General features: G+C 50.1%; 1 protein-coding gene and 1 long non-coding RNA gene across 3 annotated transcripts; one reads left to right on the forward strand and one right to left on the reverse strand.

Moving 5' to 3' along the window:
• Positions 1-467: 467 nt before the first annotated feature.
• Positions 468-10,911, reverse strand: ZNF683 (zinc finger protein 683). Its single transcript, XM_027618109.1, is given in 9 exon segments — positions 468-1,561; positions 1,564-1,623; positions 1,626-1,764; positions 2,801-2,929; positions 4,448-5,100; positions 6,527-6,731; positions 7,364-7,484; positions 8,099-8,167; positions 10,457-10,911. Coding segments are annotated over 9 exon segments (1,566 nt in total). The 5' UTR covers positions 10,540-10,911; the 3' UTR covers positions 468-1,454.
• Positions 10,912-11,018: 107 nt separating this feature from the next.
• LOC113911977 lies at positions 11,019-21,624 on the forward strand. Of its 2 annotated transcripts, none has more exons than XR_003516652.2 (4): positions 11,019-11,428; positions 12,264-12,825; positions 13,350-13,522; positions 21,559-21,624. It is a non-coding gene; the product is annotated as an uncharacterized LOC113911977 (long non-coding RNA). The 2 variants fall into 2 exon arrangements; XR_003516654.2 differs by having other exon boundaries at positions 12,264-12,390.
• Positions 21,625-22,441: the final 817 nt, after the last annotated feature.

A 22,441-nucleotide genomic window follows, 5' to 3' on the forward strand; every position in this document is an offset into this window, starting at 1 on the left:
CCCGAGGAGGAGGGGCTAGAACGCGGGGGCGAGGTCAAGACACGAGGGGGCATGGTCTTGTCGAGTGGATGGGGCCTAGCCCGAGGGGTTGGCCTCTGGCGCAGGGCCAAAGGGGTGACGGTGTGGGCTTTAAACCCGGACCTTGATTAGGGGACGGGAGAGGCCGAAGCCGACCCCGCCGTTGCCCCGCCGCGGTGGGCTCCTGAGAGTACTCGCGCGCTCCTGGAGAGCGTCCGACACAGCGCGAAGCTCTCCCAGTCCCCGGGTGGCGAAGTCGCTTTCAAACCCCTGGGGGCGCGAATGGAGGCCCCTGCTGGAAGCTGGCCAGCCATTAATATTTAATAATTTTATTTATTTTTTTTAAATTTTATTTATTTGAGAGAGAGAGAATGAGAGACAGAGAGCATGAGAGGGAGGAGGGTCAGAGGGAGAAGCAGACTTCCTGCTGAGCAGGGAGCCCGATGCTGCGGGGCTCGATCCTGGGACTCCAGGATCGTGACCTGAGCCGAAGACAGTGGCTTAACCAACTGAGCTACCCAGGCGCCCCGGCCAGCTATTATTATTTAATAATAGCTACTGTTTATTGTGATTATAACCTGGGTCTCCTGCTTCCCAGGCAGTAAATACCCTTTCCCACCTGATGCTAACTCTCGATTCCCCGGGGGTGCAGAATACCTTGCACATCTGAGGGGATCCTCTGGGACTGCAGGGAGAAAGGTCACTAGGAGGGTCCTAGTTCCTCAGTTTCTCTTTGCCAGTTCTTCCCTATACTCCTCGTAGGGCCTCTACGCCTTCTGTGGACTCCTACCTCCTTAGCCCTTTGCCTTCTGTGGTGAGTGGTCCTGGCACACAGGACGACCTCGTGTTTCTGAGTCATGAATGGACATTGACCTTGTGTTCCTGCCCCTCTACCCCCAACGGGGGGGCTCAGATCCTGGCATGTACAGAGGGAGAAGCACACGCCACCTACCTGACCATGGCAAGGAGTACCAGCTAAGGAGGCACACTGGCTTCCTAGGAGCTGTGAGACAGGAAGGTGGTGGGAAGCAGCAGACATACATCTGGGCAGGTGCTGGAACATCTGCTCAGGAAAGAGAGCAGTGTGCCCAGTGCTTGGCAGTGTAGTCTGCACCATGCGGAGACCTGGAAGGCTGGACTATCCATTGGCAAGCTGAGATGGGAGGGTCAAGTCCCAGACACGGAGAAGGACCCAAATCCAGCTGATGTGGATGGCTGCAAGCACCCACCCCGTGAGCGGGCATCACAAGCTCTCCCTGGCTGGGTTCTCTGACCTGCTTCTAGGTAATGTGTGAAGTCTGACAGATACACAGTTGCTTCCTCCCTCCCCGCTCCCCCGCCACTGCTGAAGTCTGGGAGGCCTCAACTCGCCATAGAGAAAATCCTTTAATTGCTCGGCTCCTGCCCCCTCCCCGGGGCAGTCCTGGCACCAGGGCTCAGGCTGGCTGCCCATACTTTCCCCCAGATGCCAAGGACACCTTGACCTTTTCCAAACCCCAGCCCGTCTGCCTCTCCGATGGCAGCGCTGCAAGATCTAGGCTTGCCATCGGGCAAGGCAGGCAAGAGACGCCAAGGGCAGGTGGGTGTGTGCTAGGCCACAAGGCCATGCAGGCGGTGGTGCAACTTCAGGTGAACATGCTGGGTGAAGCGCCGGGGACAGACACTGCACCAGAAGGGCCGGGTCCCCGAGTGCAGGCGCAGGTGGGTCTTGAGGTTGCTGGAGTTGCTGAAGCGTTTGTGGCACATCTGGTGGGAATGGGCACTGGTGTCAGCTCCGCCCACCGGGCTGGCTCAGGATCTCTGCTCCAACCCCCTCCCCCGCCCCCGCCCCCGGCACCCCTCCCCCCACACCACCTGCCTGTAACGCTGGCCCAGAAGATTTCCCTGATGATTTCTCCCTGGGACCCAGGGAGACCTGGGTTAGTATCCTGTTTCTTACTCCCTGTGTGACCTTGCATAGGTGCCATCTCCTGTCTGAGCCTCGTTCTCCTTATTGGTAACATGTGACTATTAATCCCTAACCTCAGAGGTATGATGGACTGAATGAGATCATCAGATAGGACCCTTAAGCATGGGCCTACAGCTTTCGTGGGCGTAATTAACATTTACTGGGAGCTGCCGCATGCCAGGAATTGGTCTCACAGAGTCTTCCCCGGGACCCTGGAGAAGGAGGACTAAGTCCTAGTATAACTCCTCTATTACAGTGAGAAAGCAGAGGCTCAGCGGAGGAGAGCCACTAGCCAAAGGTCACACAAGTTGGAGGGAGAACTGAGATTTGAACCCGAGTAGCCCAGACTTAGAACCACGATGCTTCTCTCATGTCTGCCTCTATAAACTGGGGAAAGAATTCCTGCTGTTCTGACCTCCCAAGGGATGTAGCAAGACTCAAAGGGAGAAGGAGCTAACATCGAGCTGTTATCTGTGGTGTTTGTGTACTTTGCACACACGAGGCCCTTTACTTCTCCAGCAACCCTGGGGAGCAGGTTACGGGTATCCACTCTCCAGGACTCCCCAGCTTTATCATCTTCCTCCCGTAGACGTACATCTCTATTCCTCACTCCAGGCCTGGGGCGGGACCTCCAGTCTCACATTCTGGCCCTTCCAGGCTGACAGGTCATTTTTACCTCCCTTCACCTCCCTCCCTGCCTCCACCCTTGCCTCCAGTCCCGTCTCCACTTGCTCAGGAGCGTTGGTGAATGGAGGCTACAGGGGCCATCTGTCCAGGGGCCTGGAACTACTCACCAGCCTGCAGGAGGACAGGGGAGGGGAAGTAGGCTCTCACCAGGCATTCATGGGGCCGCTCCCCAGTGTGCACTAAGTGGTGCTTCTGCAGGTGGGCGAGCTGGGTGAAGCTCTTCTGGCACAGGGCACACTGGAATGGGCGCTCCCCACTGTGCACACGCAGATGGACCTGAGCCAGGTGTGGGAGAAAGGCTGCCAACTGCCCAGAACCCTCCAGCAGGGCCTGGGATCCTGTCCAAATCTCTCCCCACAATCCCACAGGACCCCTGTTTCGCATCAAGGATTCTCAATCCCCTTGCTACCCTATCACTGCCCTCAGGGCCTCTCTTCCATTCTCCAAGTTACCCTCACTCTTTCTGGTGCCCCGTGGGAGGGGAGGTGACAGTGGTCAGAAGGCTAGGTAAGGGATAGCCCATGTATAGATATCCTGAGCAGTGCTGCGCAAAGTGTTGTCCACAGGGGCGCCTGGGTGGCTCAGTCGGTTAAGCGACCAACTCTTGGCTTCAGCTCAGGTCGTGATCTCAGGGTTGTGAGATCAAGCCCCGCGTCGGGCTCCATGCTTAGCTCAGAGTTGGCCTGGACTCTCTCCCCCTCTCCCTCTGCCCCTTCCCCCTGCTCTCTCTCACTCTCTCTCTAGAATAAATAATCTTTAAAAAAACACACACATTTATTTATTTGAGAGAGAGTGAGCATGAGCAGAGGGAAGAGGTAGAAGGAGATGGAGAAGCAGGCTCCCCGCTGAAGAGGGACACCCCCCCCAATGCCGGGCTTGATCCCGGGACCCCAGGATCATGACTTGAGCCGAAGGCAGACGCTTAACCAACTGAGCCACCCAGGCGCCCCCTAAAATAAATAATCTTGAAAAAAAAGTGTGGTCCACAGACCAGCAGCATCAGCACCACCTGGGAGCATGCGAAAAATGCAGATTCGCAGGTCCTGCCCCGGACTAGCTGAATCAAAATCTCTGGGGCTGGGACCTAGGAATCTGCATGTTTCCTAGCTCTCCAGGTTTGAATCTCATTAAAGCTTAAGAATGCACACCCTGGAGGACCCCGAAGGGCCGTTCCTCAACAACCATAACTTTTCCTCAACTTCAGTGTTGCCAACATGTGCATAGATCCCCATCTTTGCTGACACAGAGAGGTGGGCCCGGGTGCTCCCGCTGGGCGGTGTGGATGATGACACCAACAGCAACACGCTGCTTTGTAGGATCCCATGTGAAAAAGGCTGGTTGTCAGGTCTGTGACCTAGACTCACTAAAATCTACCCATCTCCCCCACTGGACCTTCAAACAAATAAGCAAGAGGAGGCTTAACTGGGGATCTAGAAAGATGGTTGTTCAGGAAAGGGCTTTGCACTCGACATTGAGAGGCTACTATCAAGGCCTAACTTCACCGTGAAATCAAAGTGACCTCAGGCAAACCTTTCCTTCAGTTTCCCCATTTTTGACTGAAATGAGATGCCCCCAGAGACAGTCTCTTAGGGTGGAGAGGACTTTGGTGGCCATCTTGTCCTGCATCTCCTCTCTGCAAAATGACAGTGAGGGGCCAAGCGAACCATCCCAGATCACAGCCTAGGGGTTGCCCAGGAGTTGCTCCGGCTTTCAGGTCCTTGATTCTGGAAGCAGGGTAGGAGGGGGTCATGGAAGGCTGCTTTGGGGAGCCAGCGGAGCCCGGGAGGCAGATACCTTGAGGTTGGAGAGCTGTCCGAAGTTCTTGCTGCACACGTTGCAGTCGTACAGGATCTTGCCGTTCTCTTTCTTCAGTGGGTAAGGCAGAGCTGTGGTGCCTGGCCGGGAGCCCGCAGACGCCCGCCTTGCTGGAGCCGCCCTGCCCACGCTCTTTGGCCCTGGGGAGTGGGTCCTGGCAGCTCCAGGACCTTGACTCTGGGCCTGGGAAGGTTGGCTTTGGCCAGAGGCTTGGGAGGCCCCTGGGTAAGGATACAGTGTCTCCCTCTGGGCAGTAGGGTGCCCGGGCTCATTGATACTCATCAGCAAGCTGGGCATAGCCATGTTGGGGTAGGAAGGGCCTGGGGGCAGCATGAAGAGAAGGGGATATTGGACAAAAGGTAGGGCCCCATAGGTGAACAGGTGCGGTGGAGGCAGAAGTGGGTACTCAGGATAGAAGGAGTGGAGGGAGAATGGGAGTTCTTTGGAGATGGGAGTGGGCAGTGGGCAGGAGCAGGGGGTTGGCAAAGAGCCGCTGTGAGGAGAGAATGATGGGCGGAGGGCCCCCTCGCTGGCTCTTTCCTGCTGGCTTCCCCTCTTGTCCCTGCTCGCACGGTACTTGGCCATGAGTTTCTCATCAGTGGAGCCGGCCTGCAGCCCTGGTGGCTGGTGCTCTGAGCAGGAAAAGAAACACTGGTCAGGGCCCTGCAGCCTGGGGGAAAGTTCTGTTCCCCATCTAACCGGGCCGCTAGCGAGCTCGGGGTGGGGGAGTGCTCTAGCCTGCAAGCCTGCTGGATGACCCGGGCAGGCGTTGTCCCTCTCTGAGCCTCCCTGGTCTGCACTTGCCGACAAAAGCAGCTAGTGTTTATGCAGCGCTCAACAATTTTAGGGAGAGAAAATGATTCGAGAAGCTTTTTAGACACCCAGGTGGAAAAGTCAAGTAGGCAGCTGGATGAATTGGTCTGGAGTTTGGTTGGTTGGTTGGTTGGTTGGTTGGTTGGTTGGTTGGTTGGTTTGGAGTTTAAAGGAGACATCCAAGCTGAAGACATACATTTCAGTGCCAGGAGCCCTGCCTGATGAGACCACCTAAGGGTGAGCTAGATCTGCTGTGTCCAAAATTGGTGGTCACTTGACACATGTGATCCCATTTCAATTAGTTAAAATAAGTACGATAAAAAATTCAGCTCCTCACTCACACGAGCCACATTCAAAAGGCTCGGTAGGTATGGCAGCAAATAGCACAAGCATAGACGGTGGCCCTGATTGCAGGAAGTCCTATCAAGACTGTGCCACTCTCCCTGAAGTGGCCAAGAGAGGAGAGGAGGGAAAGCAGAGGAGAGAGGAGACCAAAGCAGGGGCGGGCAGAAGGCTCTGGACTGAGTTCAGAGCGTGGGGATATTTAGGAGGTAAGTAGGGAAGAGCTAGCAAGGGAAGTGGAGATGCAACAGCCAGGGAGGGGGGAGATAAGCCAGGAGGGATGTAAAGTGAGATACTAAAAAGAAAAAATGCCACAAAGTAGACTGTCTGCTTGAATCCTCATTTATTCACTCCACCAACCTCACTGAACCGCTTCACTCTGCGCTCCGTGCTGACGTGGCCACATAGTTCCCGCCCTCCAGGAGGCCACAAGTGTGTAAGGAAACGGTGCATTACAAAGCAACAAATCTAGAACAGATCCTACTCACCTGGAAGAAGAAACGGGACTCAGTGATGTGGCCGAAGTCGCAGAGCCAGAAAGAGCAGAACCAGGACTCCGCCCTCCGATCGCTGGCTCCCAGTCAGCGCCCCTATCTTATAAGGACCCCTCCAGCTCACACATTCTAGGCAGCCAAAGCACCATCCTCAATGCCCGGGACTTTGGCTACACCTACTCCAGATCTCCCTACCCGAGAAAGCCCCTGCCCACCTCCTGTGGCTTAGGGGTTGCCCTGAAACCCACCCCCCCCCACCCATCCCGGACCAAGGCCAGGACTCCAAGCCAAAGTGTAAGGCTCTGTTCTCACTGGTGACACTGGTCCCCTCCCTTTCCTGTCCTGGAAACTAAGAGTCCTCTCCCGCCTCCGGCCTCCATCCAGGTGCAGTCCTCTGCCCTGGGCTTACTTGTGCTCAAGACATCACGTCTAAGACTCTGTGGGGCTGTGCTCGGTGGTGTCGGCTGCAGGGTGCACAGATATAGGTCCAGGCCCTGGGGACAGGTCAGCAAGGCAGACCTGGCTGGTGCCAGGGGCAAGGGGTACAGCCAGCTGGGACATGATGAGCCATGGGCATCCACTGTGTCGGAGAGTGGCGTGCAAGCTGAGAAGACCTGGAGGGCAGGAGGCAAGGGGCTTGGGGGTGGGAGCCTGGGGCACCTGTGTCCCTGGGTTGGTCCCAGCTCCAGTTTGATTTCCAAAGGAGAGGAGAAGCTAAAAGCCGCCCTCCACGTCTGCCACTCAAATGGCTTCCCCATCCCTCAGTCACAAATTTCTTTCCTCAGGGACTTTCATGCCCATCCCAGGATTGCCCTCCCCTACCCTCCAGAACCCCTCACATACCCTCCCTTCCTGACTGTCCTGGTCCCGCTGGGTCTCAGACCATCAGCTGTGTTTCGAATGGAGCCAAGATGAACTCGGAGAAAATCCTCATCAAAGACTATAAGCCCTCCAAGATAGCCCTGGGTTCCCCTCCCTAGGGCCCAGGCCATGGTTTGAGCGAAGGCGTCCTACAGGCCCTATCCCTTCTGATGCCCCGCAGGCGGACTCTGACCCCTGGGGCATGAGAGAGGGTCTCTGGCACCTCAAGGGCACATCCCCGCAAACTGCTGGGTGGGATAGGGTTGCTCAGGACCAGGGGACAATGGGCATCTGGTCCCTAAATATTTTCCCCCACTTCATCCTGACATCCTCTCCCTTCCATAATCGGGCTGACCTCAAAGATGGGGCTGAGATCCCTCCTTACCTGGTCACCTGGGCAGAGCTGGAAGTCCAGGCTGCAGGACAGGGAGCCCCCTGTACTCCTCAGAGCCTTAGCCTTGTGGCAACAGTTCAAGTCTGGAGCAGATTCCCCCTTCATGCCCCTGCTACCTGGGAAGACAGGTCAGTCACCGGTGAGCAGTGAAGGACCTCCAAATAGGAGCCTGGCTTCTAGAGCTGACCCTTCCACTAAACCATCATGTGACCTTGAGCCAGTCACTGCCCCTCCTCGCCTCAGTTTCCCTGTCTGCAAAACACGAGGGCTGGACAGGCTGATGTGGGAAGGACTCGGTCCTGACATTTAGAGGCCAGTGATGCCCTCTGGGTAGGTGCCAGAAGAGGGTTGAATGGAGACAGTCAGGGGAGGAGCAGAGCTGGCCTTATCATCATCCCTAGGGAAGAGGAGAGAGAGGAAGGTCCTCATGGAGGTTACTTCTAAGTGAGCTCAGAGACCTGAAGGAACATTCCAGATTTCCTGGAGGACACCAGGAATTGAGAAGCCACTCCCTTCCATGCTGGGAGGGACTTCGCCTCCATGACTCTGCCAACCACAGCCCCCCCCCCATCAAGGGGTGCTCCTGCACCCTCGATCATCCACACAGCTTTTCTGGGCAGCTGAGGAAGCCCTAGGGTGGTGCCACCCAGACTGCCCAGGCTCAGCTCCCTCACCAGGGACAGTCTGAGAGAGTAGGCCAAGAACCCTCTGGGTCCCCTGACTTGCCTGACAGGAAGATGCCCTGATTCCTTTGCTGTCTGCTCAGTTAGCACCCCGCTTCTCCACCTTCTTTCACTGAAAGCCACACAACACAGGGACCACCTCAGCTCAACCAAGTGCCCACGGTTCCTTCCCGTTCTCCTCTCCTCTCCTTCTCAAGCGCCCCTGGGGCCCTAGCACATTCACTGGAGTATCTTGGCCTTACAAAACCCGGTCTCCTTTTTCTCTTCCCTGACTCCTCCCAGCCCTGCCCAGCAGAGGCCCTTCACCTGCCTGCATGAGGCTCTTCACCTGGCTCTGCACAGCTTCCCTCTGGAGGATGCAAGGAGGTGGGCAGGCGGACAGTCACTGTGGCTGGGGCCCCAGTGAGTATGAGAGATGACAGGAAGGTGTTACATTTGAAGTTGCCACTTCAAATAGGAAGAAGGGGGTAGACAGGAAGGCAGGGGGCCCTGCAAGACCTGATGAGAGGAAGCTGCCCACCAGCTGTGACAACTCCACAGGACAATGTGCTGATTTTGGACCACCATGAACTGGGGCTACTGGAATGTCAGTGTGTGGAGGTGGGGTGGGGTGGGGTGGGGGTTGCTGTGTCTGGTTCTCAGAGAACCCAGATGGCTGAGTCCAAGAGGGACAGAGCAGGGCTGAAAGGCTGGAGCTGGGGTCCCTCTGGAGATGGGGGCCCAGCCGAGATAGAGACAGGCAATGATGATGACAGCAAAGACAGTGATGGTGATGCAGGGACTGGAACGGGCACAGACACAGAGCAGGCAACACAGAAGGACATGGGGTGAAGCAGAGAAGAGAGTAGGAATCTGGTCTCACAGAGCAGAAGCCCACGAAGCAGCAAATACACCTTCCTCTTTCTTGTCCCAACTCTGGTCTGCCTATCCCGAGAATCCCTTTCTCTAATCCAGATACAGCATTGAGGCCCCAGCAGGGACAAGAGGTACTTCAAGGACATTGCAAAATGCTTGTAGGGCATGACGAGATATCAACAGAGAAGCTCCATTAGCCAGGAAGCAGCTTTTTAGGCCAAGCAATTTCATTACTTCTGTGAGCAAGAAAAGGTGCACCATTTCTGGAGACTCGAATTCTGCCCAGTTGGTGTGTGTCTGTGTCACACAGTCTGGCCCAGTGTGACAGCCCCAACTAGTCATCAAACTCCACCCAGCCATTACATCTAGGTGGCCTGGAGCACACGGGGACATCCTGGACTCTCCGACATGGGCCGGAGCCGTGTTATCAGTGTTTCTCTGCCAACCCCGGCCCTGGCTGCTGATCACCTCCACTATGGCTGCCTTCACTTCCTATCATAATTATCTTCCCACATAACTGACTCCTGCATGTCTGGGAGTGTCTCAAGGACAGGGACCCCTGTCTACTCATTTTTGTTTCCTGTGCAGACATCTGTTGGGTTTTCTGGATGCCCAGCTTGTGGAGCTTCCCCCCACGTGAGTCTACAGGGAGGCAGAAGGCACCTCCCACTATAAAAGCCAAAAAATAAAATACAATAAAATCTTTAAAAAAATAATGAAAATAAAAGTCACAGTGGCCACACACTTAATTCCGACCTCCCTATCCAAGCACATGATGCAGACATATGACATCGACTGGGCCAACTGGATACCCCTATCCAGACAGGATCAGAAGTCAGTGGCCCTGAAGTGGCAGGTCCGTGGAGACTCCACTCTGCACATGATGCCACATCGGCTTCCAGGGCAGCAGAGGAGAGAAAGGGGTTCAGAGGAGGTGGCAGAATCCTCTCGGGGCTGGTCCTGAGGCGTGTGGTCCTGGGGGCTCCCAGCTTCCTCTGATCCAGCCTGTTCTCCAGGCCTGCCTCTGCAGCCTTTCCAGACATTCTGGGAGTTTCCTCAACAACTTTTAAACAGACTTACTTTTCTTTCTTTCTTTCTTTCTTTTCTTTCTTTTCTTTTTTCTTTCTTTCTTTCTTTTTTCTTTTTTCTTTCTTTCTTTCTTTCTTCTTTTTCTTTCTTTCTTTCTTCTTTCTTTCTTTCTTTCTTTCTTTCTTTTCTTTTTTAAGATTTTATTTATTTGACAGAGAGACACAGTGAGAGAGGGAACACAAGCAGGGGAAGTGAGAGAGGGAGAAGCAGGCTTCCCGCGGAGGAGGGAGCCCGATTTGGGGCTTGATCTCAGGACCCTGGGATCATGATCTGAGCTGAAGGCAGATGCTTAACGACTGAGCCACCCAGGCGCCTCAAAATGGACTTAATTTTCCTAAATCCTCCTGAAAGGGTTTCTATAGCTTAAACAAAGAATCCTACATAATATATGCCCAGAACAGAAGATGAAGCAACAGGATTCAGGCTGGAAGAGCCAAGGATCTGAGTGGTTAGTTACCTGTACAGACAGCTTCCTGCCTTTCCCAGATTCATGGAGGAGCTTGCAGCACCCCTTGCAGTCTTGATCCACCCAAACTCCATGCGCCCAAAGCTGGAGCCCTCCCAGCCTCCAAGGCCACAAGCCTGCCTCCCCTACCGCCTTGCTGGAATCACAGGGGGGCACCCACAGAAGGCCCTAGTCTCACCTCCCGAGGAGGAGTCACACACACGGTTGGCTTCCATCTCCCACCTGCCAACTCCACCCCCTCCTGGCATCACACTCTGCTCCCAATTCTCAAAAAAGTCTGGACAACCTCTTGGTTAGAAACAAAAAGGGAAGTGGTCTTGGAGATTTCTGGATCTCCAATCCCTGAAAGGCCCAGCTAGGAATGTCCTGGGAGGCAGGCTGAGGACACAGTCCCTCAAGTTCCCGCCCTAAACAGCTTCTACCTGCCAATCCCTTCCTTGCTCCCATCTCCTGAGCCCTGCTAGGTCTTCTGTCCTGTCAGCCTCCGGGTCCACTATGATGTCATTAGCCCAACTGTGATGTCACCACATCTGACATCCCTGGGGTGGGTGGCACAGGCAGAGGATGACAGCCTCCTCGCCAGGGAACCTGGGTAGATGCCTGGACCCAGATGAGAGACCCAGGCCAAGCCAAGCCCTCAGGGAGCAGAGGGAGTTTGGGGAAGTGCTTGTGGAGGGGAAATAGGATTTGGGGCCTATGATTCCAGGGTCAGTGGGAGACACCAGAGAGGACTCTGACAAGAGCTGGAGGGCTGGACAGAGTTCGTCAGGCTCCCGGCTCATGCACACTTATTTTCTTCCTCTTTCTGTTAATGACAAAATAAAACATACTAATGGTAAACATTTCAAACAGCAGTGAATAAAAAGACAAAAATGGAAGCTCCCCCCTCACAATTTCCCCGTGGCCAGTGTGAATAGTTTAGTGTTTATCCTTCCAGACGTTTACCTATGAACCTACAAACAAGTAAGTGAACGTTTTCATTTTCTTTTTATGTAATAGGATTACACGATGCAAATACTGTTGTGCAGCGCTCTCTCTACCCAACAGTCTACTGTGGCCATCATTTCATGCAGAACATACACAGCTGCCTCTTGCTTTTTCCTGACTACATAGTATTCCTCTGCAGGGATGGACAAACTATGTGGCATTCCTGTATTGTGGACTCCCAGTTTTTCCCTGTTCCATGCAAGACTGGAAAAAACCCCCATACGGAAGTAATATGCGGAGTGATTAAGAATATTTGCTCTGCTGGACTTAATCCCAGCTCTGTGACCTTATGGCAAGTCACTTAACCTCACTGTGCCTCTTTCCTCTTCTGTCAAATGAGGATAATAAGAGTACTTGCTTCACAGGGTTCTTTTGAGAATTCCTCAAGTTAATTCATGTAAAGCTCTTAGAACAGTGCCTGGCCCAAAGCAAGCACTTGACAAATGTGGGTTAATATTAATATTGTACATCAATCTTTGCTTAGTTAGGCAAGTATCTGCAAGTCAGCTTCCTAATAGTATTAAAGTTGTGATGAATGTTCCTGGCTCACTTTGGAAGACCAGAATTTGAGCCTCACACTTGGAAAGATTAACTACATTCCGTTTTATTCTTTAGCCCCTAGTTGGAGACCACCGCACTCACCCAATGCTGTCCTGCCCCCATGCCAGTCTTCACACCACAGTAATTATAGCTTTTGGCATTTGGGCACTTACCATGTGCCAGGAACCCTGCAAAGCGTTTCAACATGTTTTGCTCAACTCAATCAGCACAATGAGCCTCCAAGATGAATGCTTTTATTCCTGTTTTACAGGCAAGAAAACTGAAACTCGCAGAAAGAAAATGACTGACTCAAGATCACATGACCCAGGTTGGGAATGCCGTGTCCCAGAGAGGAAGGAGAGCTCAAGGAAGAATTGCTAGGGGGGCACCTTGAAGAGGTAAAAAGAGCCACAAGTGTGGTACAGCAGAGTCTGGATTCCCTTCAGGACTATGAGAACTATGTCTCAGGCATTGGACTGGTCGCTGGGAATATAGCCCATGGGAATATGACCTAGACCTTGGAAATTCACAGACTTGTTGGATGTTGCTGAAATAGAAAGTGGGATGCAAGTCTCAGGACTTATTATTAGTAGAACAGGCACACTCTACTTTGGGAAGCAAAGTAGAGCCAGGGGTATAAGGCTGGCTCAGGCAGTAAGGGGGAGAAACGATGGAACCACAGGCAAATGCCCTACTTCCTCTTTAAAAACCTCAAAAGTTTCAACCCACAACCATGGCCACCTCCAACCTTGAGGCCAACCAGCTGAGCTCCAGGCTGGCTCAGTTCATGGGTCCTGGAGCTCTGTTGCCTGGATACTTTAGAAGGACAGCAGGTAAGGAATCCAGGTCAGGAGGGGATCTGGGACTGTCTTTGGTTTAGAGGGTTAAGCAGCAGTGTGGGCTATGACTCTGGACAGGGTTAAGGGTGGGGAGCTCCATGCTCTCACCTCACTTGCTCTGCGGTTGACACCTCCTTCCCCCTGCCTGACACCCACTTATCTCATCTCCGTGAACAGTCTGTCAAATGCAATGAGTTCATTTTGGCTTCACACCCTAGGGCGAGGAGATCCTGAGATAGGGTGCACCAGCTTTCACATCTGCAGAGCGGGCCTCAAGACTCTTGCATCTTCCCCTGCACCCACCTGTGACCTTCTAATCCTGGGCACAAAATTAAGAGATGTCTTCAAACGACATCCGAGGTCATCCCACCCATCCCCTCATCTTAACCATTCCAAGAGAATAGGAGGCGAAAAAAAAGGTCACACACACTGGATTCAAATCCAGCAGGGCTGATAGACTCTTAACCACTACACAACGCTACCTACTGTGCACATGGATGTCCTTTGCACCCTTGCAGGAAATGGAACAACTGAATTCCACCTATATGTCCACTATCAGAGGAATTATGTGCATCCATGCAACAAAATACTGTGCAGCCAGGAAAAAGCAAGGGGTACATTTACTGAGTGACTCCTACATGCTAAGCCTCTTGACAATCATCTCATTTAATCTTCCTCAAAATCTTTCAAGGTAAAAAAAAAAATCTTTTATATTTTTTATTTTTTTATTAAAAAAAATCTTTTATGTTAAGAATTACTAATATCCCCATCCGATTCTTGATCTCAGGTCCATGAGTTTGAGCCCCACACTGGGTATAGAGATGACTTTTTTGGGGGGGGATTTTATTTATTTATTTGAGAGAGAATGAGAGACAGAGAGAGAGAGAGCACATGAGAGGGGGAGGGTCAGAGGGAGAAGCAGACTCCCTGCTGAGCAGGGAGCCCGATGCGGGACTCGATCCCGGGAACTCCAGGATCATGACCTGAGCCGAAGGCAGTCACTTAACCAACTGAGCCACCCAGGTGCCCCTAGAGATTACTTTTTAAAAATGTATGTATATACATATATATATATTATATATATATATATATATATATATTATTATATGAAAGACAAGTGTTGGCAACATGTAGAGTAAGAGAAACCAGATGCTCTATGGACTGAGCCAGCCAGGTTCCCTTATTTATATTTTTTAAAAATTACAACCATCCTAATGCTCCTATGAACATGTATATACAGGTGCTTGCTTGAACACCTATTTTCAGTTCTTTGGGGTATATGCCTAGAAGGGGAACTTCTGGGTCATATAGTAGTTTTTTGTTTAACATTTTGAGAAACTACTGAACTGTTTTCCACAGCAGCTGCACCATTTTGCATTCCCACCGACAATGTCTGAGTGTTACAATTTCTCAAAACTTTGCCAACACTTATTTTACTTTTATTTTTTATTATAGCTACTCTTTCCTTTCTTGGTGGAATCCTTCGAAGCACAAAGGTTTTTAATTTTATAAAGTCTAGTTTACCTACTATTTACAGTAGCAAAAATAAAGGAGCTCAGATGTCCATCAACAGATGAATGGATAGGGCGCCTCGGTGGCTCAGTCATTGGGCATCTGCTTTCGGCTCAGGTCATGATCGCAGGGTCCTGGGATCAAGCCCCGCATCAGGCTCCCTGCTCAGGGGAAGCTGCCTCTCCCTCTCCCACTCCCCTGCTTGTGTTCCCTATCTTGCTATATTTCTCTCTGTCAAATAAATAAATAAAATCCTAAAAAAAATCTATTTATTTTAGAGAGAGAGAGCACGAGCAGGAGGGGCAGAGGGCAAGGGAGAGAGAATCTCAAGTAAACCCTGCACTCAGCATGGAGCCCGACTCAGGGCTTGATCTCACGACCCCAAGACCACAACCCCAGCCAAAACCAAGCGTCTGACACTTAACTGACTGCACCACCCACGTGCCTCCCCCCCTTTTTTTTTTTTAAAGAGGGAGAGGGGCACAGAGAGAGAGAGAGAGAATCCCAAGCAGCCTCCACACCTCGCATGGGGGCCCAGTGCCAGGGCAGGATCTCACAACCCTGGGATCACGACCTGAGCCAAAATCAAGAGTCAGAGGCTTAACTGATTGAGCCACACAGGTGCCCCAAGATGGTTGCAATTTAAAAATATATATATAATAAGGGGACCCTGCCTGGCTCAGTCAGTAGAGCATCTGACTCTTGATCTCGGGGTTGTGAGCTCAAGCCCCACATTGGGTATAGAGATTACTTTAAAATATACATATATAGGGGCTCCTGGTGGTGCAGTGAGTTGAGCGTCCGACTCTTGGTTGTAGCTCATATTGTGATCTGGGGGTTGTGAGATCAAACCCTGTATCAGGTTCTGTGCTCAATGGGAAGTCTGCTTGAGATTCTCTCTCCCTCTCCCTTTGCCCCTCTTGCTTGTGCTTTCTCTCTCTCTAAAAGAAATAAATCTTTAAAGAATAAAAAATAGGGGTGCCTGACCCAATGTTTATAGCAGCAATGTCCACAATAGCCAAACTGTGGAAAGAGCCAAGATGTCCATAGACAGATGAATGGATAAAGAAGATGTGGTATATACATACAATGGAATATTATGCAGCCGTCAAAAGGAATGAAATCTTGCCATTTGCAACAACGTGGACGGAACTGGAGGGTATTATGCTGAGCGAAATAAGTCAATCAAGAGAAAGATGTGTATCATATGACCTCACTGATAGGAAGAATTCTTAATCTCAGGAAACAAACTGAGGGTTGCTGGAGTGGTGGGGGGTGGGAGGGATGGGGCGGCTGGGTGATAGACATTGGGGAGGGTATGTGCTATGGTGACCGCTGTGAATTGTGTAAGACTGTTGAATCACAGACCTGTACCTCTGAAACAAATAATACATTATATGTTAAAAAAAAAAAAAAAGAAGAGAGATAGCAGGAAGGGAAGAATAAAGGGGGGGAAGCAGAGGGGGAGACAACCATGAGACTATGGACTCTGAAAAACAAACTGAGGGTTCTAGAGGGGAGGGGGTGGGGGGATGGGCTAGCCTGGTGATGGGTATAAAAGAGGGCACGTTCTGCATGGAGCACTGGGTGTTATACGCAAACAATGAATCATGGAACACTACATCAAAAACTAATGATGTAATGTATGGTGATTAACATAACATAATAAAAAAATAGGGGTGCCTGGGTGGCTCAGTCATTAAGTATCTGCCTTTAGCTGAGGTCATGATCCTAGGGTCCTGGGATTAAGCCCCGCATCAGGCTCACTGCTCGGCGGGAAGCCTGCTTCTCCTTCTCCCACTCCCCGTGCTTGTGTTCCCTCTCTTGCTCTGTCTCTCTCTGTCAAATAAATGGATAAAATCTTTAAAAAAAAGAAGGAAGGAAGGAAAGAAAGAAAGAAAGAAAGAAAGAAAGAAAGAAAGAAAAAAGAAGAAAGAAAGAAGAAAAGAAAAAGAAAGAAAAAGAAAATGTTTTTCAATTTAAAAATTTTAAAAATAATAAAAAATAAAAAATAAATTTAAAAATATATGATATTAGTATATATAAAAGACAAATCTTGGCTCAATGTGGAGAAATCAGAATCCTTATACATTACTGGTGGGAATGCAAAATGGTGCAGCCACTGTGTAAAACAGTTTGGTGTTTTTCATAAAGTTAAACAGTTACCATATGACCCAGCATTTCTACTTAGACATATACACCTAAGAGAATTGAAAACATATGTCCATACAACAACTTATACACAAATTTTCATAGCAGCATTAGTTGTAAAACGACCCAAACATCCATGAACTGATGAACAGATAAACAAAATGTGGTATATTCATACAATGGGATATTCTTCGTCCATAAAAAGGAATGAAGTATTTCCTTCATGGAAATGCTACAATACGAACACTGAAAACATTATGTTAAATGAAAGAAAGAAGCCAGTCACAAAGCTGACATACAATTCCATTTATGTGAAATGTCCAGAACAAGCAAATCTATGGAGACAGAAAGTAGATTAGTGGTTGCCTAGGGCAGGGGGCTTTGGGGGCAAATGGGGAGAGTCTACTTTCAGTGATGAGGATGTTCTAAAATAGATCGTGGTGGTTGCACAACTCTGCGGATATACTAAAAACCACTGAATTGCACACTTTAAATGGATGAATTGCAAAATGTATTATATCTTAGAGCTGTTAAGAAAAAGAAAAAAAAATGAATATATTCTTGTTTTCCTGACATTGAGACATCTTCTCAGAGTTTCCCATAAATGCCTCCTGCGGGAATGGCAGCTCCAAGAAATGAGTCCTTAATGAAGTCTCCATTAAAACCTGCATGTCAGCATCCCCACACCATCAGTCTAAGGGTATGTGAGCAAGAGCAGGTCCCGGACAAAATAATTCAATGCACAAACTCTGCACTGGCAGAAATGGTGGTGGAAATGGTGGCGTAGCCCTTGCTTCCTCCCAGCCTGCCTTCCTGTACTGCACAGGTGGACACAGGTAGAACATGAAAAAAAAAAAACTACATTTCCCAGACTCCCTTGCAGTTAGGACCTGCGTGTGTGAATATGGTTCTGCTCTACATACATTTGGGCAAAATTTGGAAGATAAAAGTGAAGAGGTCAGCCATTTTTGCAACAGTGTCTGCTCAGGGCCCAGGGTCAAGATTTGAGGCTTTTTTTTTTTTTCTGGTGTGAATCTCAATCAATTTATGTTGAATGAATAAATGAAGCAGGCAAAGAGGAGGAAGAGTTCTAGGCAGAGGCTTGGAGGCAGGAGAGCTTAGCTCTTCTGGGTTCCTGCATCTCTTGTTCTTCTTTCAAGGGACACAATAATCCCTTCTAGGGCTTGACCCCTTACAGATGCTTTCATGCCCGTCATAGCCTGTTAATCTCATAATAGCCCAGCGAGGTGAGCAAGGCACTACAGCCAACCTTGAAATCTCCCTCAGTTATTTCTCCTCAGGGTAGGTAATTCAGTATTTTGGTAAATAGCCCAAGGCCCCAGAGTCAACCAGACTGAGTTCAAATCACATCTCTGCCACACTAGCTTTCACCTTGAGCAAGTTCTCTGCATGTCTTAGCTTTAGTTTCCTGATCTGCAAAACAGGACTAGTAACAGATCTAAGTCTTGGGGTTGTTACAAAGGTTGTAGCAGGCTGTGCATGGAAAGTGCTTAACCCAGCCCTTTGCCCAGAAAAAAGGCTGGATGAATGGAAACTGTCAGGGGGATTATTTCTGAGAAGTTTTGGGGATGGCCTTGTGGGGTCCCAAACATGCCACCTGCGGGATGCCACCAGTTATCTCCATGGGAAGCCAAGGACACTGTCTCCTGCGGCTCCCCAATCACTGAGCCAACAATTCATGCCTACCATACCAAAGCCATGTTGTGCTCTCAGTAATGGGAAGAATATCCCTCTCATACTTGGGTGCCCCTCTGTCAACAAAGGGGAGAAACACAGCACTGCTTGCTCCCTGATATATCAGAGCCCCTCATGGTAGCAGCTCCTTCAGCTCCGACAAGTAGGCTTGCTGGCCTATCAGACCCAGTGGCTCAGTGTCTTGGCCATTTCATCCTCCTGGGGGCAGTCCTTGTACACAAAGGCTCCCTGGACTCATGTCAGCCCACTACATCTGAACCTCAGTAGACTCCACAACTTCTGGCCGCCCCAAATCTCCCCATCTGGGTAGAAAAGACCACAATAAGGGATAATAATGAAGAGCTTTATGAGACAGAGAAAGCGTTGAGGGAATACAGAGCAGGGAGCTTTACTTCTGCCCATCCACATCAGACAAGGCCAGCTCTCTGTGTCACTAACGACTCAATGTTCAGTGGCTTCCCAGACCCCCTGGTTTAGCCTGTGAGGCCTTGTTGAGGCAGCCCCTGCCCCACCCACGACTAATGTACATGACCTCACTTCATCCTGCCAGAGGAGATGGCATCTCTATTCCTTGGAAAAGCAAATAAGGTTCAGAGATTTTAAATGATTGACCCAAGTTTACATAACAAGCTAGAATTTGAACCCAGGCCTAACTCCAGAGACTATACTCTAAGAATCACAGTCTTTTTAAGAACTAAATGAGCAATTTGTGAAAACACCTTGGAAAATATATGAGAGAAATTTAAAGACACCATTCACAGCAAAAATCTTTTGAGGTGCACCTGGGTGGCTCAGTCAGTTAAGTGTCTGACTCTTGATTTCAGCTCAGGTCATGATCTCAGGGTTGTGAGATTGAGCTCCATGTCGGGCTCGTGCTGGGCATGGAGCCTGCTTGATATTCTCTCTCCCTCTCCCACCCCGCTCCCGTGCGAACTGTCTCTCTAAAAAAACAAACAAACAAACAAATTTTTGAGTTAACTCAAAAATATTCTCCTCGGAGCCTGGCTGGCTCAGTCAGGGGAGCATATGACTCTTGATCTCAGGGTCATAAGTTCAAGCCCCACACTGGGCGTGGAGACTACTTAAAAAACACAACAAAACAAAACAAAACAAAACAAAAACCCAACTCATCTTGATCAAAACCCCAAGGTATCCAATGGTATTATCACCTCTAGATTTGGTCATTCTTTTCTTTTTTAAAAAAATTTTTTTAAAGATTTCTATTTATTTTATTTTATTTTTTTATTTTTAAAAGATTTTATTTATTCATTTGAGACACAGAGATAGAGACAGCGCATGAGCAGGCAGAGAGGCTGAGGGAGAAGGAGAAGCAGGCTCCCCACTGAGCCAGGAGCTGGACACGGGGCTCGATCCGAGGACCCTGGGATGATGACCTGAGCCGAAGGCAGACACTTAACCATCTGAGCCACCCATGTGCCCCTAGATTTGGTCATTCTTAACACGTCAAAGAAAACCAAAGAGGTCAACACAAGGTAGCTGACAAAACTGAAGATCCTCTTTTCCGCACAGGGTGGGCAGGCACAGATTCTGGAAGACTTGTTCCCTGGGGATTATGGCAATGCTGGACTCTGCCTGCCCTCAGCCAGAGGAAGCTAAAGCCCATTGCCCCGAGCAGTGTCAGGAACTGAGAAGGTATACATGTTCCAGATGTTTGGGCCAGTTCTTCACAAACTCATTTCCCATAGGACACTCATAAAGTAATATATTAGAACACTACCAGGAGGTCATGACCTCCAGATTAAAGGAGACATCCCAGTCTCTCACAAAACAATAGGTGTCAAAAATTAACTGCTACAAGAAATGATAAAAAATGGGGGCACCTGGGTGGCTCAGTTGGTTAATCGGCCCAGGTCATGATCCCACAGTCCTGGGATGGAGTCCCGAGTAGGGCTCCCTGATCAGCAGGGAGTCTGCTTCTGCTTCTCCCTCTCCCTCTGCCCCTCCCCTGTGCTTGTGCTCTCTCTCTTAATATAAATAAATAAAATCTTTTTAAAAAATGATAAAAAAATGTATCCCTATTTTGAATAGACAGTAAGCATGGAGTACCACAGTCACTGAAACTATAAGACTGGTTGCAAGACACAGTAAAATGACCAAATATCTTAAATGCAATTCAGTATGTGGCTGGAGAATGCATTAAGATGAAAGTGAAGAAATATTTGTTGAAATGAAACAATGTGTTTCTGCATCGGGGAAAAGCTCATGAAGCTTGTAGGAATTCTTGACGTGTTAGTGATGTGTTAGTTCGGGTCTTCCCAGAAGCAAATGTCAAGAGGGGATTAAATGTGGGATAGATTTATTGGGGGAAAGACTTGCAAGAGAAAACGGGTAAGGAGCTGGAGGAAGCCGGCTGAAGATGGCGCCAGTGAGACCCGGATGGAGGACAGAAGAAGGAAGGAAGGAAGGAAGGAAGAAAGGAAGGAAGGTAGGTAGGTTGGGCAGGAAAAGTCTTAGACTGTGGTGCAATTCTAAGAAAGTTTTAGCAGAGTCAAGTGGGTGTCCTCAATCCAAAGTTGCCCATCAGAGGACTCCCTTGTCTCCCAAGATGGCCCTGGCTTTCAGTCCTTGCCTGCTCAGTCACTGCCTGGGGGCAAGCCATGGGAAGCGGGGGGCCTTGGAGAGAGTGTGGTGAGGGATTTCTGCCATTACAGTTGGGGCATGCACAATGCTTGGGCATGGCGTACCATTTAAAGGCAAGGATTATGGCACAGCAAGGCCAATCATAGAAATGTGTTTCGTTTTTATTACAGACATGTTTTTCCAATAAATTTTAAAAGGGAAAAAATATCACTAACCTTGATTATATTTTAGAATACTCCATGATAAAAATAAAAAATAAAAAATAAAAATAAAAATAAATAGAATACTACCTGAAGTATCAAAAAACATTTTAGAAAATTCTGTATTCCATGGATTCCTAACCAAGGATCACTGGGATTGTGAAAAGAAGATACAGGACAGAGTGGGAAATCTGGGTGCTAGCCTAATTCTGTCACTGACTTGTTCTGGGAGCTTTTTCAAGTCATTTCTTTAGTTTCCATGCCTTAAAATGGATGCAAAGAAGAGAGGCTCATGCCTGTCTCCGGGGATCTGCTGCTCAGCGCCCCGTAGAGACAGATTCCTGGGCAGAGGACTCTCTGGCGATGTGACTGCTTTTGTGGCATCAGAACCTGCTGGTCCAGCACTCCCACCTTGTGCCCACTTGGGCATGCCAAGCAGGGACTTAGCTCCCCAAACCCCCCCCCCCCCCCCCCCCCCCCCCCCCCGCCGCCTGTGGCCTTCCTGAGCAGACTGACTCAGCTTCTGTGCTGTGGTTCCTCCTGTCAGCTGTCAGAGCCGCTGTGGGTGCTGGAAGGTGTGGAGGCTTCAGAAGGGGGCTGTGGTAGACAGGAGGAAGTTGTCACCTTCCAAAATAACGCCTGGCCACTTTGAAGCAGACTCAGCACCACCCCATTTCCAGGAAACCCCCAGACGCTGAGTGAAAAAGAGGCTGTTTTTAAGAAATGTGCCTGGTGACGCACCTGGGTGGCTCAGTCGTTAAGCATCTGCCTTTGGCTCAGGTCATGGTCCCAGGGTCCTGGGATCGAGCCCCGCATCTGGCTCCCTGCTCTGCGGGAAGCCTGCTTCTCCCTCTCCCACTCCCCCTGCTTGTGTTCCCTCTCTTGCTGTCTGTCAAATAAATAAAATCTTTTAAAAAAAAAAAAAGAAAGAAATGTCGCCTGGTGCAAGATTGCAAGGCCTCCTGGACAGATGGGGGACGAGCCAAGGGTCTGAAGGCCCAATCACATTTGGAGGGGTATCAGGGAACAGAATGAGGAGGAGGGGGCAAGGTTAGTGGTGAGAAGATCAGGGTGTGAGATCCCCAAGAGTGGGGTCTGTGTCTCCCCCATCTGACTAGGAGTTCTTAGATGGTCGTGTCCTGGTCTCCCTTTGAGATGAGGAGGCCCCACAGGGTGAGCTCTGTGTCTTACATTAAATCAGGAGTTTAATATGGGGCCTCCAACATGCAGCCTCGTCCATGAATCTCCCCAAGCCTAGTGCAAAGCTTCTTCCCATCTCCCAGCAGTCTGCCTCTCTCAGTGCCCTCCACCCTGTCCTCTGCTACGGGTCCAGCCCTGGACACTGCTTCCAGAACTCCTGGCTAACTGCTACCTGCAGCCTCCCCCAACTTCACTGCCTGTCTTCCAGCCTTCCTCCTAGCACACTTAGG

Source organism: Zalophus californianus, chromosome 4 (genome assembly GCF_009762305.2).
Source record: "Zalophus californianus isolate mZalCal1 chromosome 4, mZalCal1.pri.v2, whole genome shotgun sequence".
In the NCBI taxonomy this organism is placed as follows: domain Eukaryota; kingdom Metazoa; phylum Chordata; class Mammalia; order Carnivora; family Otariidae; genus Zalophus; species Zalophus californianus.